Source organism: Eleutherodactylus coqui, chromosome 1 (genome assembly GCF_035609145.1).
Source record: "Eleutherodactylus coqui strain aEleCoq1 chromosome 1, aEleCoq1.hap1, whole genome shotgun sequence".
NCBI lineage: Eukaryota > Metazoa > Chordata > Amphibia > Anura > Eleutherodactylidae > Eleutherodactylus > Eleutherodactylus coqui.
Genome location: NC_089837.1, coordinates 101,461,073 through 101,483,321, shown reverse-complemented (window position 1 = coordinate 101,483,321; position 22,249 = coordinate 101,461,073). Strand labels below are relative to the sequence as shown.

Below are 22,249 nucleotides of genomic sequence, written 5' to 3'. Positions count from 1 at the left end.
GTATTGTGCATGCGGCGCCAATTTCTATGATGTTACTGCTGTGATAGTACTTAGCGCATCTCCTGTGCTCCCCTGCACATACGCTGCTGTTTCTGCACTGTTGCATTCTGGTCATTCATGTATGCGTTGGTATGAATACAGGACACAGCGCATTCATTTCTTCTGAATCTGCATTGATTTTTATTATTTGTTTGTAGCCAATTGTAGTGGAATGCATTGGGGCATACAAGCCAACTGTATCTCCATCCTGAAGATACACATAAAGTTGAAAGTCTTGCTCACCACTGATGCTTACATTAGCATGTGCGATGTACCAGCAGATGCAAGGTGTTTTTGTGTCAAAGGTTACTATCCTCCGGTAGATGTGAAACCACCCTTAAAGATTCACAGCTTTAACTGTGGCTGTTGGAGTGATAAAGTTGTAAGAATGTAAGAAGAAATGTTTTGTGTATTTATTCCTCTTTCTTCTGGTGGATGCATTTGGCTTTGCAGTCGGAGTCCATCACATACAGAGAGTCATAAGACCAGCCATCTGCCTTCCACACAAGCTGATAACTCAACTTGACCTAGTGATTGCCCCACTCTGGCAAATTGGATGGAGAAGAGACTTCAAGTGTTACTACACCATTACCACAAGTATGCACTCATGGGATCCTATGTGTGATGCATGACACATGAATAATAAAATGCCACTAAACACACAAACCTCACAATTTTGATTCTAAAAGGCCATGGTATTCATTTAAAGGGTTACCCAACTTTAAATCAATAAAATATAAACCATGTCCAGAGTCTAAAGGCCCATTGAGACACAACGATTATCTCTCAAAATTAGCTCAAAAGCCGTCTTTGAAGCGATAATCGTTGTGTGTAACTGCACTGACATCATGCAGTTTTCGTTATCCTGTCGCTCATTGTTGTCTTTCAGCATGCTGAAAGACAACGATGAGCCTTATCAGGGATTCACAGCGGGATACAGGTATGAAGAACAGAACGGTCCAGCTCTGTTCTTCATACCCGGCACGGAGAGCTCAGCTGTATAACAGCCAGGCGCTCTGTGGAGAAAACTTTTGGATGCAGAAGGCTAGCGGGAACACCCTGCTTGTCTTCTGCATCCTCTGCTCCGAGCGCTCGGCTGTATAATAGCCGGGCGCTCGAAGCAGGGAACAGTTAGATGCAGAAGACAAGCGGGGATACCCATGCTTGTCTTCTGCATCCTCCGCTCTGAGCGCTCGGCTGTATAACAGGCGGGCGCCCGGAGCAGGAAACAGCTGTATGCAGAAGACAAGTGGGGACACCTCGCTTGTCTTCTGCATCCCTCACACAGAGCGCTCGGCTGTATAAAAGCCGGGTGCTCAGAGCGGGGAACAGCTGTATGCAGAAGACAAGCGGGGCAAACCCGCTTGTCTTCTGCATCCTTCACTGGTAGAACAAGGTGATGGCTCATCTTAAGTGATCATCTTGCACTGTAAATGACACAACGATGATTGCTCAAAAGTCACTTGAGCCACATCTTTTGAGCGATTATCGTTGTGTCTGAATGGGCCTTTAGTCATAGAGACTCAAGTCTGCCAAGCCCAACATGGAATTAAACTATTGGAGCAATGTCCATCATGTGAAGCAGGCAACAACTCACTTAAACCAATTCCACAACTATAGTCTACTTTGGGGAGGGAGGGCAGGAAGACGTCCAGTCTTCAATCAACATCTGGATTCGAGCATTCCACCTCTCCTCTTAAAGGCTCCCTATCTTCCTGCCAACCGCTGGTTGGCCAATCCAGCGCTGTCACAAAGTCACCTGATTTTCCAGACAGATGTTCTGGAAAGTGTTCAAGGATTGCTCAGCTGACCACAGATCTCACACCACTCGTTTGAAGGGGAAAAATCTGTGGTGAAAATCTGCAGCATAAATTAATATGCTGAGGATTTAAAATCCCCACTGCAGGTCAATTTACACTGTGGATTTTTTCCGTAGTGTGTGGATGAGATTTCTTCAAATTTCATCCACTTTGCCTGCACTGTAGTACACTGTTTATTATACCGTAATGGTCTCTACCCAGCTCTGCGTTTCAGTCTAGGGCTGCATGGCAACTTCCGTCCCATGAGGGCTAAAATAGATAGGCGCATGCACAAATAAATACGCTCACCTCTACATGAACCAGGTAAAATTCTTTTTTTTTTACAATTCAGATTTCACGCTATTGGGCACGGGTAAGAAAAAAAGCAAGAAGATAGGTCCTGCCCTATCATTTCTTACCTGTAGAAAAAGAACATATGGCCATGGTTTTCCTAGAGCTAGCCAATCCTCAAGCCAAGTAGTTATGAAAGAAGGCCCTTGGTAAGAGAAGAACCCAATGGTCACTCTCCACTGGTCAGAGAGGCGGAGACTTCCCGGTGCCTAGTTCGCAGAGCCTGTTGCTCATCATAGTACAGCTACTGGTCACCTCATTAGCCACAATTCCCAAGAAAGCTCCACCCATAGTGCTGCTATAATCGTTCCCTCCTCCAGTAGCAACAATGTTGCATGGATACCACATTAAGCCATTGGTACTGTTATAGGATTTGCCAATAGTTTGCAGATAAATATCCCAAGCCTGTCGCCAGTTCACTAGTACCATTCTGACCATTCCTTCACAAGTTTGCTTCTTCATTCAGATCAGAGTTTTGCTTACTATTGCATTTCTTCTATTACAGTTCACTAGTTTCTTTCTTTCTTCTTCTCTGCATGTGGGATCTATATTTGTAGTCACATAGAGGATATTCTTTATAATTAACATTGTTCGGTATTGACGTGAGTGTGGTCTACTGTCAAGAAATACTATAAGGGTATTAAATCTAAGCTGACCTAAGTACTAGGAGCAGAAGAACATCAATAACTTCAAAGGTCAGCGTTATTGGATCTTAATGAAGAGAACTAATAATCCTCATTGTGTAAACCTACAGGCTGACGATATAATCCTTTGTTGATATAGATCCTACATGTTCATCTGTACATAGCACGGAGGGGGGATCAAGTCCTGGCATTCAAACAATGTAATATTGGCCATTGCTATAACTTCTATCAGGCAGTAATCCTATATTGTAGTGAGCATATCCTAGCAATAACCAAATTACTAGTAATGATCCTAAATGATAGAGTTTAATTGCAGCTCTAGATTGATGGCGCCAATCATCGCAATCCTCTAGTGAAGTGCACCTAAACCGGTGGCTACTCAACCATTGTGCATATCATGTGGCTCCCACCCTGTCAAAGACAACTGAGAGACAAGGAGGCTTTATTATAAGATTCCACAAGAAGAAAACAAAATAAGGAAAAAAGAAGGAAAAGTAAGAAGGAAAAAGATTATCTTTTCTTTCTTTTCATTCTTCGTCTTTTTCCTTCTTCTTCTTTTAGTGGGTTCGGCCAAGATAAACTGCCCGAGGTTCGGGTTCTCACCAAACCAAAGTTTTAGCAAAATTTTACCCAAAACAGAGTTCTACTGTTTCAGTTCTCTCAACTTTACTGAGGGACTTGTCATTGGTCTGTGAGAGCAGTAGGCTTCAGCTTATCCATCAAGGACCATGTTGGTGGGCTGGATGTTTGAGCAATTGACTGTGAGCTTGAGTGGTGGCTGTGCAGTTGGTCTCTTCAAGTTAAGACTGAGATCCATAGGTCCAGAAGTGCCTGAGCATTACCGCACAGCAAGGTCAGAGTGCAGTCATGAAGAAAAAGTAAAAGAGTAAGCTGTTTGGGTGAAATCATACTATAGACTGTGTAGACTGCATGAGACTTCAGCCCTGACAGAGCTAGTGATCAGCAGCAGATATTTGGAAACCGGCTGCTCTGTGGCCTGTAATGTGACTTGGATAAGCCATGTGATTAAGAACTTATGATGTGTAAACTTAAGTGTTCAACCTAAATCCAAAGAACAAAATGTGCCGAAACTGCCATGGTAAAATTCACAAAGTCTTTATTATAGACACATTAAAAAATACTTTAAAAAAAGGAACAACCACAGGAAAAACTAAGCCACAGGTAAGAATGGGGAAAATACAGTGCAACAGCTAGTTGTTACAAAACCCTATAGAAGAACTGTTCTGATTCTGGCACATTATGAGTGGCCATCAGGGAGTTCATAAAACTACAGAAAGGATACTGCAGAGGTTTTACTGGCCTGGAGTACATTGTGATGTTAAAACCTATCATGACTTGTGCCATGAGTGTCAGATATTGGCACCTAGGTCTCATTTTCGTAGCTCCTTAGTACTCATGCCCATTACTGAAGTACTGTTGGAGCGGATTGGGATGGATTTGGCTAGGCCTTTGGTGACGTCAGCCCGTGGACATCAACACATATTGGTTATAGTAGATTATGCCACATGCTTCCCCGAGGCCATACCTTTGTGCAATATGTCATTTCAGACTATTGCCAAGGAATTGGTCCATATATTCAGTAGAATGGTTATACCAAAAGAAATCCTTACAAATCAGGGTATGTGAAGGATAATATAAGAGCTATGTAAGATGTTCAAAGTCTGACAACTACGCACATCAGTTTATCATCCATAGACTGATGGTTTTGTCGAGAGATTTATTAAGACCCTCAAACAAATACTCAAAAGAGTGGAGAACAGAATAGGAAAGACTGGGACTTTTTACTCCCTTTTTAGTGTTTGCCATAAGGGAAGTACCGTAATCCTTCACCCTTTGACCTTTTGTGTGGGAGACACACTCATGGTCTGTTAGAAGAAATGTGAAAAAGACAAGCCACCTTGTACAACAGCGTAATAAAACATGTCCTACAGATGTAGGACAGAGTAGCAAAGTCATCAGACGGTTTCTGGCTTTCCAAACCTACGATTTTACCATAGAACATTGTCCCATCATGGAAGGGGTATTTGACAAACCGGTAGATGTAGTCACTGAAGGAAGGTGTCACGACCAACCTGGATGCCCTGGCTCTGGGCATCTTCATCTAAAATCTTCACGCAAATGCACACATGGAACACCATGAACTGTAAACTGGAGAAATTCAACATCAGCACAATTATTCCACACCTGTGAAGATGTGCTGCTAGAAATCCATAGTACTACAGGTCCCAGGGGGGAAAAGGGACTTGTTATTTGTATAGTGCTAACTTATTCCGCAGCACTTTCAGGTGATTTATTACTCATTTTACCAACCTCAGAAATTTGAGACTGAGTCAACCTTGAGTCGGCTACCTGAACAATGCTGGGATTGAACTTGCAACTTTCAGGTCATGAAAGCTTAGGACTGCATAACACTCAGCACTACGCAAGGCCTTGGAAGGTATGTTTCCCCTACAATCCTTACCTATGTGAGGTAATAGTGTCCATCCGCTGGTTATTTAATCCAGTGGGTGGCTATTTAAGGGCAGCTTAGAGTATAGGAAGTTGCTCAACCTGGGGGAGACAGAAATGCTGCTCTGTGTAAACTATGAACTGTAAGGCCCCATGTCCACGGGCGTGATTTCGCCGGCGGTAAATCACCAGCGAATCACGCCGTCTGAAGCTTTCCATAGCATTAGAGAGGTGATGTATTCTTTTTTTTTAAATGCAGCTAGGGCTTATTTTTGGGGTAGGGCTTGTATTTAGCAGCCTATGGCATCTGTCTACCGTGGCCACCCAACAGAACCTCATGATGTTGGCGAACTGGAGAGACTAATGCGAGCGACATGCGAAACGATGACCCCAGAAATTCTACGTGCCATCCATTCTGCCACACCGCCATGTAATCCTCGTATAGATGCTAACTGCGCTTGTTTTGAACTTTCTCTATAAGAAAATAAATCTCCCTTTTTTTTTCAACTCCAGCATTTGTCTTTATCCTTTAAATTTGTCTTAAATTGATTCTTTTTGGTTATTTTAGTGCTGGAACAAGCAGCTCCACACACATACCCTCCTGCAATGCTGGAAAGATCTCCTTTGCCCATGTATAGGTGTTCCTGTGGACCTCCTGTTATATATATACACTGTATACCCTGACTTTCCATTCACCGGCATTACAACATAGGTTTGAGCTACGCTTTTATGTGTGGAGTCTGTAAAGTAAACTGACATCGAGGTCTCTAATGTTTAACCCCGAGATGAGATCTGAAGCAAACCAAATTGGCTGTAGCAGCCGGAAAGTAACAAAGTCCTTGTAATCATAGTGGAAGATACCTAAAAACTGGGATTTTAAAGGTGAGTCTTATATTATTACACAGATAATTAATAAATAGACTGATGACAAAACTTTTTAGAGGTTCTCCACATTATATGTATAAAGATACATACAGAATAAATTGTTGCCTATGTGAGATCACAATGTAATGAAGGTTTGTGTAGATATAAGTGCATCTAGAATTGTATGGTTTATGGTGTATGTATGTTTAGGATTCCAGGATTTGTGGAAGTACATCATGAGTCGGACACCTTTCCAAGTCAGTGCTATGTTACTTGCTATAGGGGGCATGACTTGTACCCTTGTGTCCACCGTGTCCCTTAAATGGAAAACCTCCAGTAGCAGCGGGACTATCATTACCTCCACGTTGATCTTTGAAGGGCTATGGACGCAATGTGTAGGCACCGCTACGGGCGCTGTACAATGTAAGAAGTTCCCGTCTCTCTTCAGTCTGCCAAGTAAGCACTCCTTTTAGCTGTTATGCCTGCTATTACTATTATACCTAAGCTACAAAAGTAACACCGTGTTATACTTTTATATTATAGACAGTAGAAATGTATAATTCTAGTAATTACCACCTTTATAGGTTCCCGTGTGGCAGGTTTTCCATAGTGGAAAGATCTGCAACAAGTCCGCACTAAAATCCATGTAAAAATCTGCACAATTTGATGAGGATTTTAATACAGATTTTTGTGCAGATCTGTAGCAGATTTCACCCCTACAGTTCAATTCTATTAAAGGGGAAGAAATTGTATGACAAACATATACCAAATGGTGCGGGTATGCTTCAAATTTTTCCATTGCTCATAATCTGTAGCAAATTCACAATGTGGAAACTTACCCAAAAGTGAGTTATGGCGTTTCTACTTTATACTGCTCACTATGAAATACCCTTTTGTTGACTGCTTGATTAGCTCTTTCTGTAAATCCTATAGACTTTCAATGGAGAGGGCTACATGCAAGCACAGTCAACTCTCCATTGAATTCTATGGGGCTGCGGTTATAATGAACCACTCAGTTCAGGGGTGTAGCTAAAGGCTCATGGACCCGGGTTCAAAAGTTTATTTTGGGGCCCCCCGACTACTCTTAATCCCTTAACGCAGAGGCGTAACTTGAAACTCCTGGGACCCAATTCAAAATCTATTACAGGTCCCCCAACTATAATGCTTTATTCATAGTACAGGGCTCCCTGTATGAAGAAGGGAGGTCTTATGGGCCCCCTAAGGCTCCTGGGCCCTTGTGCAACCGCATTCCCTGCATCTCCTATAGTTACGCCAGTGACTTAGTTGATGTTACAGGACCCCACTTTTTCTGATAGATGAGGAAAACCCCGAGGCAGCTTTGTGCCCAGCTTCTAATTCTATATGATATATACTACAGATAAATGGACACACAAATATACCAGGCTCTCAGCCTTTCACTTTCTTCCAGTCTCTCTCACTTCCTTGCTCTGCAACGTCCACCTCTCTCCCATCCCTTTTCTCCACTTTGATTTTTTCCTCTCTTACTGCCCTTCATTTTCCCTCTCTCTTTTCTCACTACTTTCCCTCTTTCTCTCTCTTTTGCCCTTTTCTTTTTCTCCTTCCTCATTCCCTCTCCTCCTTTCCTCCTATGTGACCCTTACTCTTCTGAATCCACTGAAGAATTGCAGCAGCCAAAAAGCAAACCAAATGGTGCAGATCAGCTGCAGATTTCACCTTCTGCACTGCAAAGTGTAAAAACCGGGCTAGAAATTCACAGCAAACATCTGGCATGCTGTGGATTTAAAGGGGTTGTCCCGCGCCGAAACGTGTTTTTTTTTTTTTCAATAGCCCCCCCGTTCGGCGCGAGACAAACCCGATGCAGGGGTTTAAAAAAAAAAACCGGATAGTACTTACCCGAATCCCCGCGCTCCGGTGACTTCTTACTTACCTTGCGAATATGGCCGCTGGGATCTTCACCCACGGTGGACCGCAGGTCTTCTCCCATGGTGCACCGTGGGCTCTGTGCGTTCCATTGCCGATTCCAGCCTCCTGATTGGCTGGAATCGGCACACGTGACGGGGCGGAGCTACGAGGAGCAGCTCTCCGGCACGAGCAGCCCCATTCAGAAGGGAGAAGACCGGACTGCGCAAGCGCGTCTAATCGGGCGATTAGACGCTGAAATTAGACGGCACCATGGAGACGAGGACGCTAGCAACGGAGCAGGTAAGTGAATAACTTCTGTATGGCTCATAATTAATGCACGATGTATATTACAAAGTGCATTAATATGGCCATACAGAAGTGTATACCCCCACTTTGTTTCGCGGGACAACCCCTTTAATATCTGCACCGCAGGTTAATTCTGCTGTGGATTTCTTGCTGCTTTTTTCCACAATGTGTTAGTGAGATTTGTGAAGCATCATCCACTATGCTGCTACGGTAAATGTTGTGGATTTTTAACGTGTAAATTAGCATATAAAATCTGTAGCAAGTACGCCTTATGGGAGCGTACCCTACTAGATATACGCAAGGATAACTGGGCAGTACTCGAAACAGGAAATCCTCCGTCAGCAGGAATTCAAAGCCCAAACTCTATGTGTACATGAAGATAAAACATTGTACAGATGCAACAAATTTTACCTTGATTGTGATTGCCCAGCACAGAAAAAATTATTTCATCTTAACCCATTGGAAATCTATTGTTCTCCTACCTTAACACAAAAACCCCATTGTAAAGCAAGTCAAAGTGTAAATAAACCACCCGGATAGCACGGCACCAAGCAATATCAGTGTGCATTAAGTCAAGCTAAAGAAAAATGCATCTGTACATGCTCAATAAAGTAGTTTGCTTCCACGCTAAAACCTATTGGGAGCTGTGGTCCGCAAAATACGCACTAAAGTAAGGCATGCTGAGTTTTTTTTCCATGTGTGCATGCAAATAGCCACCCTAAGGGTGCCTACCCACTAGCGATATTTTTTCTAGCGATGCAAGATCAAGTGCCTTGCAGCGCAGAGAAAATGCTGTGATATCGCTCATTGTCTTCAATAGGGCCAGCGGCGGCAGCAGCAGCAGCACCATCGAAAACATAGGGAGTACAGCGCAGGCTTCTCCAACAGCTGTGACAGCTATGGCAGAGGATTCCTTCATTCCCGGGGGAATGCAGGGATGAAGGAATCCTCTGGCACAGCTGTCACAGACGTCAGCTGTGACAGCTGTGGCAGACGTCCGTGATGCTATCCCATTGCTTTCAATGGGGCCAACACTGCTGCGGCCCCATTGAAAACAGTAGATTGCAGGCAACCCCCGCAGCGATGATTTTCGGGGAAGGGCTTGAAATATAAGGAAAAAAATTAAAGGAAAAAAAAATAATTATACTCACCTATAAAAGCCATCTGGGTCTTCTCTCCGGCACACCAGTCTTCTTCTGTGTTCTGGAGGCTGGGTATTGAAAAGTTCCCACCCCCAGAAAGCGCTGGTCTCATTGGCTAAGAGCTCAGCCAATCACAGGCCCCATTAAAAACAGTAAGAGATATGGCAGATTTTTTTCTCTGCGCTGCGAGACTTATGGCCCCTGTCCACGACCGTTGCAGAATATCGCTAGCGATATTCCGCCGTGGGTGATGAGGGGTGAGACCTGTCAGGTCTCTCCAGTGAGCCTATCTGACAGATAGGCTCACCACGGAGAATCGCGGCAAATCGCGTCATGCCGCGATTTGAATCCCGCGAGCGGAGAATTGCTATGATTCTTCGCTTGTAAACAGCGGGGCTGCGCTTTCCATAGCAACGCTAGGGAAAGCGTTGACTGCGTTACCCACGGCCTGATTATCGCTGCAGATATCGCAGTGCTCAATCCCCCGTGGACAGGAGGCCTTAAGAATAAGAATTGCAAAGGAGTATAAAACCGTTGAAAATCATTGGTTTCATAATCATCGCTCTCGCATCGCAGGGAAATATGTCGCTAGTGGGTAGGCACCCTAAAAGTGGGATTCCCGTTTAAATCATCTCTAGCAGCAGGAAAACTTGTAAAGACAAGTTGCTAAAACTGTGAATGTTTTGCGTCTCACTGTGGAATCATTAATGTTCTGTTTAGAATCTCACACCTAATAAAGGTGAAATATTTATCAGCAGATGTTTTATTAACGCGCCTAAAATATTTATCGAAAGCTATGAATAAATTTCACACATCTTGAAGATGCCAGTGTCAAACACAAGGAGAGGAGGTTCACTTAATATTACAGATTTATTGTCTATTACGGCTACCTGTATCTCGGTTAGATTGGGAAAGCTCTACAAATAACCAGTTCACGCCGCACATTTTCTCTTCCGATGAATGGAAATGGTCTTTAAACAGTGCGGGGAGCATGGGAATGAGCATATCAACTGTTCGAGGGAAGAGATTAGACATGGTAGTGGCAAGCAAGGCATATACTGCATAGGCATTAATGGTGCTGTAAAAAAAACTATAAAAATTGATGAGTAGAGAAAAAAACTAAATGTAGGTTTCACACCTAACTTTGTAAATGTAGCAGGTTGAACTGAAGTCAGCAGTGTATACCATTCCTAGGTCTATACTATATGTGACTGCATTGTTATATGCTAGAAACTCTATAGCTTAACCCTTTGCAATCCAATTTTGGATTCACGGTTTCCTAGGGGGCTTTCTCTTTCTGCCATTATACAATGGCGCCACCTGCTGGCTAGAGCCAGTACTGCGGTATGGGGCATGCTGGAGAGGCCCCCGACAACAGAGAGGCCAGTAATATACAGTAAGAATACCCTGCTGGACGTCTTCCGACATCAGAGCTATACAGCCTTCAATCAGAATGTCTTCAGATGTCAGACAGTGGATTGGAAAGGGTTAAGGCCTCTTTCACATGGGTGACAGCGTTATCGCCGCTACAAAATCTCAGCCATATCTCAACTTTGTTCCCGCGATTTTGTAGCGTCAGCAATGCTTTTTGAAAAATCGCGCCCCGCGTTACTTCTGCCTGCGGTTTTGTCGCGTGATAAAATTGCATTAAAAGTTAATAGGAGTTTCTAATGTTAAAAATGTATCGCATAGCACGACAATCGCAAGTTTGTGCTATGTGATGCAATAAACAAGGAGGCTCCATAGGGAAACATGGTGTCATGTCCCTGCGGCACACAAGAACCACGCTCAGCACAGACGCAGGGTGACGTTCACAGCCACTGCAGTTGATGATACTATGCACTGTAGAACAGTGCACACCACCACAGGAGTACGAAAACCAGTATGTGAAGCCCCTGCGACACAAAAGTACTACACTCAGCACGGCGTCAGAGAACGTACACACTGCTGGAATTAGACGCACACCACGCTAAGCTGGACAGTAGCACCACTCCAGGGGGGAAGGAAGCCTGGCCCTAACCTAGCACGGGAGGTGAAGGGTCCCTGCCTAAAAGCGGAGTAATCGTCTCGATGGAGATGGCCTCACAGTGTTCTTCCTGGGCCCTGATTGTCCCTATAGAGGCCCCTGGAGAGGTGAACCAGACAGTAAAGCAATACAGAAATGAAAACAGAAAATACAACTGAAAAGTAAACCGTAGCAACTTATCTGGAAGTAGCAGTACACCCGGCACAGAAAAGCTCCACTACTCCTCTATGGAGCTAAATAAGCAGCATTGAGCAAAGGGAGGGGTTGAGAAAATAAAGCTACTCCCCATCTGAGGACTGGCAGAGCAATTAGAGAACGACACCTCCAACCTTCTCTCAGGCATGACTAATCCAGTATGCATCCATGCAGCAAAGAAAGACAGCACCCAGCAGTCTCTGCATATGGTGCATTAACCCTTGTCCTGCATAACAAGGCGACAGGTCTGGGCCTGCGTCAAGGCCACCATGCCACGACGCTGTTGCGACCGACAAGCCGCGACCATGGACTACAAAAAAAACGCGGTAGTGTAGAGCATGCCGCAATTTTTTTCTCGCAGCATAGCATCAGTAAAAACATAGCTAATGTGAAGGAACCCATTGGAAAGCATGGGTTTCACAAACTTGTGTTTTGTAGCGCTGTCGCATCGAAGGCAAATCGCACGATTTTTGTAGCCTGTGTAAAAGCAGACTAATTTCCTTTTAGCGTAGCAAAAAGCAAGGATCAGATGGATGGAACTAACAAATAACTACAGGATCAGACTCTGCAGAGATTGATTTTAGGGCTTAAACAGATGTGCGTATTTTAGTCCCATTATGCGACTGTGAAAATCATGGACATATAACGGGATGAAACAAAATTATTGATTTCAATGGTTTATTTTTCACTATTTGGATTCTTGTGTGTTAATACTGTGCACAAGAAAAGATAGGACTGTCCATATCTACATGCCAGAAAGATAGGGCAGGACCTATATTTTTCAAACTGGCGCACAATAGTGCAGAGTTTGAATAGTCTGATAAAAATCAGTTCATGCACTAATACGCTCTGAAGCAGTGAGCTTATTAGTGCATGTGCACATCTGTTGTACCCTTACGGCTTAAACACTTGGGCGTGTTTTTCCCCTGTTATGCGGCCGTGATGGTCATACCACCATAACGGTACAAAACTAAACCATTCATATTAATAGTTTTGTTTTCTCTATCAGGATTCTCACCTGTTAATCGTACGTTGCGAGAAAAGAAAGGACTTGCCCTATCTTTCCCGCACGTAGTTAATACTACAAGCGGGAAAGATAGTGCAGGACCTACCTTCCCACTATTTTTTTAAAACTCCTGTGTTATGGCACGGAGTTCGAAAAGCCCAAGAAAGGAGAAAATAAAAGCTGTTAATGCACAAATACGCTCTGTAGTGGCAAGTGAAGTTGCGCAAATGGCCATGTGAAACTGTGCACAGTCTGTTGCCATAGGTCAGTATGGGAGCCATTCGGCATCCCTGTATTAGATGAGAATACCACTTTAAGTCCTTATATATGTGGTAAAACAATGTGAACAGAGATAAGCAGGGTGCATTAGGGCTCCATGATTTATAATCCACAATACTCCATGTTCTGCCATGAAGTGCCTCTGTGAAGCACCGCATTCTCCCCAAAAAAATTGATGATGTGAATCCCGAATAAGTTTTGTAACACATGAGTACAAAGTCATACAATTAATGTGAGGAGCTTCTTGATATAATGATAAAAGGTAAACTATGAGTCTTCTTGATAAATCTGTATTTACACACCTGATAGCGAGTCTCACATGAGAATCTCGGGTGCGGTTCCCTTTGCACAATACATGGACATCCTTCCTGTTAGGACTCATGTCCACTAGAAAAATACAATCCGCACAGATTTCTGCAGCAGATTCCGCGCGGATTTGCTTTAAATGTTTTTTTTTTCATGCGGATATCCACACCTACTGATAGCAATGTGGCCGATCCACGCGGAATCCGAACTAAAATGGAGCATGCTGCATTTTTTTTTGCGCGCATAAAAAGCGCAAATCAATTAAAATGGCATCCGCGGGTGCAAAATTCAATTTAATTGACCTGCAGATGGCCAATGATTTCCTATGGGCAAAATTTCACCCGCGGAATCCGCAATTCAATTTTGCTAGTGGACAGGAGGCCTTAGGGTTTCTGGTGGTACTACATTGTTCTCCAGCAGCTCAGCTCCACAGGTGTGGGGTGATTGAGCTGGCTGGGTGAGGATTGCTCCAGCCAATCAATCCCCAAGGTCTCTTGCTCATATATACCAGCTCCTCTGCTAGAGGCTGCTGCATTTTTCTCTGTTTGTTCAGTGTGAACAGTGTCATGCTCCTGCATGTCTGTGCATGTGGCTTGACATGAGGTGTCTGTGCAGCATTCTGGATGTTCAGTGTAAACAGAGTCATGCTCCTGCATGTCTGTGCGGCTCCCGGTATGTGTGGTGTGAATTGTGTCTTACTGTGGGTCCTTTATCATCTAGAATGAAGTAAGTCTCTAGGTTCCAGCATGGGGTTGTCCCTATCAGGATGATCACCCAGCATTGTGTAGTGGCCCAGAGTTAGTAGGGCCCCTCCATAATGTTTTATATCTGTGTCATGTCAATGTCTTGTATGTGGCATGCATTTGATTTATGTGTATTGGATGGTTGCAGGGCTTAGAGGCTTAATGTCTGGTATGTCTATGTTACCATGCAGGGCAGCGCAGGGTCCCGCGGTCAGCGCGCGCCACCCCGGCGTTGGCTCCAGCGTCCTGGAGCCCTGACGTCGGGGCTCTACCGGCGACGTGGAACGGCTGGTGTGCGGAGGCGTGGGCGTGTCCGCCCATAGGGCGCCGCCCGCACTCCTCCATCTCTCTTGTGCAGTAGTGGGGGAGCTGTCTCCTCCCACTCTCCACCCCGGGGCGGAGTCTTTCGTTTATAAGGCTGGCAGTGACCTGAGCTCACTGCCAGTTATTGGTTCTGTTAGCCACTAGTCAGTTCTGCCAGTGTCAGTCAGTGCTAGTTGCTAGTCAGTCTCTTTCTAGTGTGCCGTTTACTCAGTCTGTTCTGGTTCTGTCTGCTACTAGCTAGTCTGTCTGCAGCTACCCTCAGCTAGCCCTAGTTTGCCAGTCAGTTTCCTTCAGCCTGCCTGTAGCTTTGTTTGTTCTGTTGGTCTTTTCCATCTGCCTCTCTGTCGGCACTCTGTCCCCCCATCAGTTAGTTTCTCTTGTCAGTCGCCAGGTCCCTAGCCAGCGCAGGGACCGCCGTCCAGTTGTCCGCCTGGGATTAGCCAGGGCCGAGGCAAGTAGGCAGGGACAGTGGGGTGCGGGAAGTTCAGGGCACCCCACCTGGCGCTCGGGGGTCAGAGTGCCGTAACAGTCTAGTCCTGTCTGGTAAATGTATCGTTTTGTGTGTATCGTTTGTGGTCATGTGATCATGCTATGTATATGTGTTTGCAAGAATCCAATGCAAGTCAGTCCAGTAAGGGAGTCTGGCAGAGAGTCCGTGAGATCGGTGGGTGTGTGAAGTATGTAGGAAGCCAAGCGACTTTTTTACACTCAGCCTGGGCCCATTCTACTCAGGAGACCTCGGTGCTTCTGCTGAGTGCTGAGAGAAGGACAAACCACTTCATAGCGAGAAGAAAGAATAGGAGTGCGTGTTGACCGGTAGAGAGAGAGAGTTTGCCGGGAGAGGAATTTCACAGATAACTTGGACTGTGGATTATCCAGATACCCAGAGAATCCTCCCTGTTGCACCACTCTGACTTGTTGTTTCTGTAGCAAGACTGTTTATGAGGATTTGAGTTCAAGAGTTTACAGCAAACGAGCAGAACTGACCATTCCTGGTTCTTGTTCAGAAAGTTACCCTGTGTGGACTGCTTTATTACATCTGAAATATCCGCTGCAGAGGATGGAATGGTGGCATCACAAGAGACAACTGGACTTAAGGTAACCCCCTATTACTACACCTGTGATCTCTCCCATCAGTAAGTGGTCAGGTTCTGAGCTACCCGCAGAGGAGGAGATGGTAGAGCCCCATGGCAAGGCCTTTCTCTACCCCGCTGTCTCCTCAGCTTTGGGCCTCTCCTCAGACACTGCACATTGCAGGCAGGTTTCCTGGGGTTAGTTGTCTCTTTAGTGTAGGGACCAACGAGGACCCATGAAGTGGGCTCGCAGGCTTAAGTATCTTGGCTAAAAGATTAACTAATATCTCGTATAGTATCTATTCCATCTGTTTATACATGTGGGTATGCTTGGTGCTTGTTTTGAGCGTTTATCAGCCGTTGTGTCTGCCGTGAGTATGAAGTCCGTTTTGTAGTCCTGCTGTTCGGTCTGGTTTCGCCAGTTCATGAGTGTCAATGGCGTAACTTTTATGTTTGTTTCTGTCATGTCTGCGAGTTTCGTGTGCAGTTCGCAGTTCTGCAGCTCACGTGCCGATAAGGCTCTGCTGAGTGTTCATGTCCCAGAGTGACGTTATAGAATACACATGTACACAGTTAGGGCTTATTCAGACGACTGTATATCGGCTCGGTTTTCACGCCGAGCCGATATACGGTCTGCTTGTCTGCAGGGGGAGGAGAATGGAAGAGCCAGGAGCAGGAACTGAGCTCCCGCCCCCTCTCCGCCCCCTCTCCGCCCCTCGCCACTATTTGCAATAGGAGGAGGTGAGATGGGGGCGGAGTTACGTACCAGCGCTTAGCTCCACCCCTGTCCCGCCCCTCCCATTGCAAATAGTAGTGAGGGGCAGGGAAGGGGCGGGAGCTCAGTTCCTGCTCCTGGCTCTTCCATCCTCCCCCCCTGCAGACAAGGACACCATATATCGGCTCGGCGTGAAAACCGAGCTGATATACGATCGTCTAAATAAGCCCTTTAGGTGATTTTTTTTCATGTCGCTGTTTGCCATTTTACACTGTCTTTTATGCCTGTTTCTGCTACAAAATTCTGCAGAGAAACACACAACAAAACCTGCTTTAAAACATGCACCAAATGGGCTTGGAGGCTGGCTTTCTGCTGCTGATCTGCAGCGCAATGCCCACTACAGACATTCCCCTGCAAATCAGCTCCCGTGTGGACCCAGCCTTAGGGCTCCTTCAGATGGGTATGTCTGCACATAAACAGAATAGAACCCATTGATTTCAATGGGTTCATTCTCATAAGCATATTTTGCATGCGCAAAAAAATAGGACCCGCTCTATTTTTCTACGTTTTGCGCAACTGCTATAGAAATCTATGGCAGGGGCGAAATTACGCAGGAGGAAGGGTGTGCCAGTGCACAAAATGCAGGAAGAGAAGATAGCTGAACCTCATTAGGCTTTAATTAGCCAATCAATTCCATGAAAACGGAGTGTCATCCGCGAGTTCAAACTGTCCCTGTGCGCAAAAAGTACAGTAATAAATACTAACACCCTGATTACCATTCGCGCTAACGCTCGTCTGAATCCGCCCTTACAGTGCAGGACTGCCTGCTGTTGGTCTGAGTCAATAGGACACATTACTGCAGCAGCAGTTACACATGTATAGCATGAGGATAACAAGTGGAAGAATCTAGGAGTGATTCATTGCCTGCGGTCTTATCTTCCCACAGATATGTATAGTTTCTATACATAGCAGATTATTTCTCCGCCATCCTTCACTGCTGGTGTGAAATGCTGAGTATTATCAATTATTTACTGCAGACCAAAACTTGCATGGATCAGCTATAACATTAAAAGATTTGCTCGGGACTTTTTGGATTTTTTTATCTCCACTGATCATTTGATTCCCAATGCTGCTGTCACTACGGACAGCGCAAGAAGCAGATCATGCGGAGCATAGAACAGCAGCCTGGGTTGTTATTGCAGGTACAACAACCATTGAATTCAATAAGAGCTGTGCCTGCTGTACCAAACCAGGCTGCTGCTCCATGGTCAGCACGATCTGCTCCCTGCGCTGTCTGTAGTGACAGCAGCATTGGGAATCAAATGATCAGCAGAGAGCCAGAGTAGTGGATCCCCGCCGATCATCTATTGATGACTTGTCCTGAGGATAGGTCATCTATGTAAACATCGTACAGATCAGTACAGTGGCCTCATTCACTTCAATGGGACAAGTCTATGGTACTTAGAACGGCTGCTATAAATAATACAACGTTCTCAGCGCTGACAGGATTGTGCTCAGATGCAAAAATTGAAGAGCACTGCAGTGCTCACACAAGTGTCATGGCCCCACAGTGAGTTGATCGGCAGGGGTCCTGAGCATTGGAACCCCACAGATTAAATATTGATGGCTTAGGATAGGCCATCAATTTTTAAAGACTGGATAACCACTTTAAAGGTATGTTTGTGCAGTGTCCCGTAGGGTAACCCCAGACACAAGGCACACGTTGAGGAGCTAGGAGGGTAGAGTGGTCACTTGTCACGCTCCCTCCAGGAGGAACACACATAGCCTTGGCTGGAGCAGCTCTGGGCCTCCTCCGGACAACCCTAGGATAGTGATGCCCAATAAACTGGAGGACAGGGATAGCAAATGTTTTGGATGACACCACCGTTCCGTTACCCACGGGTATGACAAAAACAGGATAGACAAGATTTTTTTAGGTCTGTGTGAAAAACGTTCATGTGTTAATTATAGTTCGGTTTCTGCGATCCAGCAAGAATCTGAATGATTATCATTCAGTGTAAATACATGCAGTGACTGAACGGCAAACGAGAAGTCATACACTTCTTGTTTGGCGCCCAGTTTCTGCATGCCAAAAACTGAACGACGTATTGTTCCGTGTTCACTTATGAACTGCCTGCTTACTGTGAATGGAGATGGACGGGCTGGAACGCTCTGTTCTGCGTGTTGTGGATGTAACCACTTCTAAGGAATGGCAGTGGGCTTGCCTCGCCTCCTGTAGAACATGGTGCTGCTGATTCTTTGGAAGCCTCTTGAAATGCCAACTTAGCCTTTACCACCTCCAACACCACCGACATGTCCCCTACCCCTTGCTTTCTTTATGTTTCTTTTTATTTCGTTTTTTGTTTACTTTTTTAGTTATATATGTAACTGAAATTCGAGTTTGCAGACTAGCTGCATAAGGCCTGCAAATAAACTGTAGTGGCCGGACTAGTGACGTTGAATGACATTTAATGCTGCTGACATGTACTGTGTGTATTTGCTGTTTCCCTGTCTGGTTTTCTTTTTGTTTTATATTGACAAAAAAAGCACGCCAAATAAATAAGCCACAATCCCTGGGAGTCACGATATGTAAGAACCAAGGCCAAAGAGTATAGTTTGTATATTTTCCATTGTCCCTGTTTGGCACAGCATAAGTGAATATCCCAAACCCCACTGATAGCTGCATAAAGTCTGCAAATTAGTAATTGCTGGACTGACGACTTTGAATGACGTCTGAGGCCACAAACAGAGAACTGCAATATTCCCATGCCAAAGCTTAGTTTGTCTATATATTTTGCTGCTATATACATTGATAGCAGCAGTGGAAATATACCCTCTCCCAATGTATAAACTAAGTTTTATAAAGGCATATAAACGTGATGCAGTAACTTTCTCTGCTTCCTCCAATAGAACCCTTGTTCAAGTTCTCTGCTGGTATATAATCTTTCACACCAGCAGTAATATATCCTCTGTAGAATATCTGTCCCTAACAACAGACAAAATGTTATATGGGCATATAAATGTGATGCAGCTTCTCCGTCCCGTGATCAAATGTAAAACGGCTGCTGGTTACACTGTGCCTATGTTATATATGGCTAGTTCAAGTGATGCAGGCGTCCAATGAAACTGCTGCCCATATCCAAGATGATATCAGCAAGGCACCAAAGCTGCTCATTGGCATCACTCTGATCTCTGCAGAAGCCATTATAGGAAACTCAATTTTCCCACGATTTTTCCAAAAAATCAGTTTGCAGTAACCCAATTAGAATTTGCAAAAATTGTTACAATTTTAATGCCCGGCCAATCAAACTGAGCAACACTTTTCTACGCCCAAGAGGTCATTGTGTGTAAAAGGGGCCCTTAGAGATAAGTTTTAAGCAGATGAAACTATTCAGAATGTCCACAAGAAATGTTCCAGTAGACCACAGATGAGCCTTCCGAAGCAAGAAAGGTTGATGAAAAAGTATCTCCAGAGTCTGAAAAAATCTGTGTGGCAAGCAGGTCATGAGGTGGGAATATCAAATTCAAGTGTCCATCGCATGTTGAAGCTCTGTCATTGGAAAAGTTAAATTCCAAGAATAGTCCATGGCCTCAATGAAGATGATCCAGCCCGGAGAGTGCAGTTGTCAGGGCTGGTTAGGAACGAGTGACTGGAAGTCCCTACAACCAACCCTCTCCCCTGTCCCTACCTACTTGTCCCCCTGGGCTAACCCCCAGGGCGACAACAGGGCGGCGGTCCCTACACTGCAGTGAAGGAACCCCAGGGACAGGGACAGGAGAGACCAACTAACCAAGGACAGAAAATGACAAAAATCCAAGTCAGAACTAAGAGAGTCAATAACCACCAAAGAACTATCAAAGAATCCAGAGGGAGACAAACAGGACAGAGCAAACCGGGTCAGAGAACTGAAGCGAGGAACCTGAGCGGATGTTAGCTGGAGAACAATTAACAACCACTAACCAGAACAGAGCAAATCAGGTCAGAGGACTGGAGCAAGGAACCTGAGCGGATGTTAGCTGGAGAACAATTAGCAACCACGGGCAGGGACTGACAGACTCTGCAGAGCGAAATACCAAAACCCCACCTAGGTCGGGGTCGAGCCTGATGATGCGCCAGAGGTTTAGTAGAATATTCCCAACGTTCACGAGACCTCAAGCCACTAGACTTTTTTTTATGGGGACACTTAAAAGATAAAGTTTATGGCAAAAAAAACTGCAACCATTAACAAATTGAGGGCGGTTACTCAACAAGAATGTGCAGAAATACCAAATGAAATCATTCTTGATGTTTGTGATTTCGTTGCTTCGCGTTATCTGCATGGCCTGGAGCAGAACAGTCATCAGTTTGAAAACAGGCCTTGACAAAAAGACAAAAACAACTTGACAAAACAAATTATTCATTTCTGTATGAATAAATGAAATGTATAATCTGGAATCAGGAAGGGTTTTTTTTCCTTAAATGGGGAAAATTGGCTTCTACCTCATTGGATTTTTTTTCCTTCCTCTGGATCAACATTGGGGGTTAATACCGTGTTTTCCCTGAAATAAGGCATTGTTTTACATTAATTTTTGCCTCAAAAGAGGCACAGTGTCTTATTTTTGTAGGGGTGGGGGGGGGGGGTGTCTAATAATACTTATCTAGCAGCCGGCGTTCGGGTCCCTTGTGTGTGTCTCCATTGCAGACTGCCGTGTCCTCCTTCCTGCCGACAGAGCAGTTCTTTCTGGAAGCAGGACTTGAATACGCCGCTTCCAGCAAGCTAATGCTCTGATTGGTTAATCGAGTGCCACGTCAGCCAACCAGAGCCAGCACTCGATTAACCAATCACAGCTATTCATTGAATGACATCATTGAATGGCTGTGATTGGTTAATCCTGTGCTGTCTTTCATCGGCTGACACGGCGCTTAATTAGACAATCAGAACATTAGCTTGCTGGAAGTGGCATATTCAAGCCCCGCTACCAGGAAAAACTACTTTGTTGGCTTGAAGGAGGACACGGCAGCCTGCAGTAGCGCCGCAGGCCATCGCGAGGGACCTGAAAACTAGCTGCTAGGTGAGCATTTTTTTTTACATGTAGCCTAGCTAGGGCTTATTGTAGGGGGAGGGCTTATATTTTAAGCCCCCTCCCCGTATCAGGGTAGGCCTTTTTATCAAGGAAACACAATAGGATGAACTGGATGGACATATGTCTTTTTTGGGCCTTACACTCTACGTTACTAATATACAGTATATATAATTTATATATATATTCAAAGTGTGTATTCATTTTATGGGACACCCTGTAAATTCACGAACTTTCCGCAGTTCACTCTGCAGAGTGATATAGAGTGGACAGGAGTATGGATGACACATTTGTTTAATAGACACAGTAGAGTAGGCGCAGTTTCGGTGTGTTACTGTCTCTTCTGCTCGATAAGGGAAAACTGAATCCTTTTGCTAAACCTTTGGTCAGTCTCCAGGCAATATGAGTCATGTCACCCCATGATAACATAAACTATGACAGCGAGTGTTTACCGAAGGATTAGATCAGTCCAACTGAATATCAATATTCTGTCAAACATTAATTACATTTGGTGCTGTTTGTTCTGAGAGATTAGGAGCGGGATGAGCATTCAGTTATAGAGGCAGGTGTACTTATTTTCAGCGGCTCAGGCCTGGCATCACAGACCTGCAGTTGACAAAACAAGGAACAGATCCAAACTTTTCTTTTGATTGCTGTTGGATCACATGCCACTTTTTTAGAGCAGTGTATGTACATAAGGGCCACAAATGTATCAACCTCTCTCGGATACTACTAGATAAATTAGAACTCGCATCGACTGATCTTTATAGCGCATGGTGGCCAGAGGCAGGGCGTGTTACAAATATATATGGGTTCTTGGTTCAATTCCAGCGCATGTTTACCCAAACCACCATGGGCACTCCAAGTTCAGTGAGGTCCGAAGTACTAGACACAGGAACACTCTTAAAATCATTGCAATTGACAAATTCCTATATTTTGTGTGATCCAACATTAAAAACGCATGTATGCTTGGGTGTCAGTCAAACTAGCCATCTATGTGTAGGACTTCCCTTACTTTTGCAA

At 44.7% G+C, this 22,249-nt stretch overlaps 1 protein-coding gene across 1 annotated transcript in view; it reads left to right on the top strand.

Moving 5' to 3' along the window:
• The first annotated feature begins 6,003 nt into the window (after positions 1-6,003).
• Positions 6,004-22,249, top strand: part of LOC136610228 (claudin-19-like) — a 51,611-nt gene continuing 35,365 nt past the window's right edge. Inside the window, exons 1-2 of the mRNA XM_066589468.1 lie at positions 6,004-6,184; positions 6,377-6,622. Coding sequence (XP_066445565.1) covers positions 6,403-6,622 — 220 coding nt within the window. The 5' untranslated portion in view covers positions 6,004-6,184; positions 6,377-6,402. The remainder of the gene's footprint in view (positions 6,185-6,376; positions 6,623-22,249) is intronic.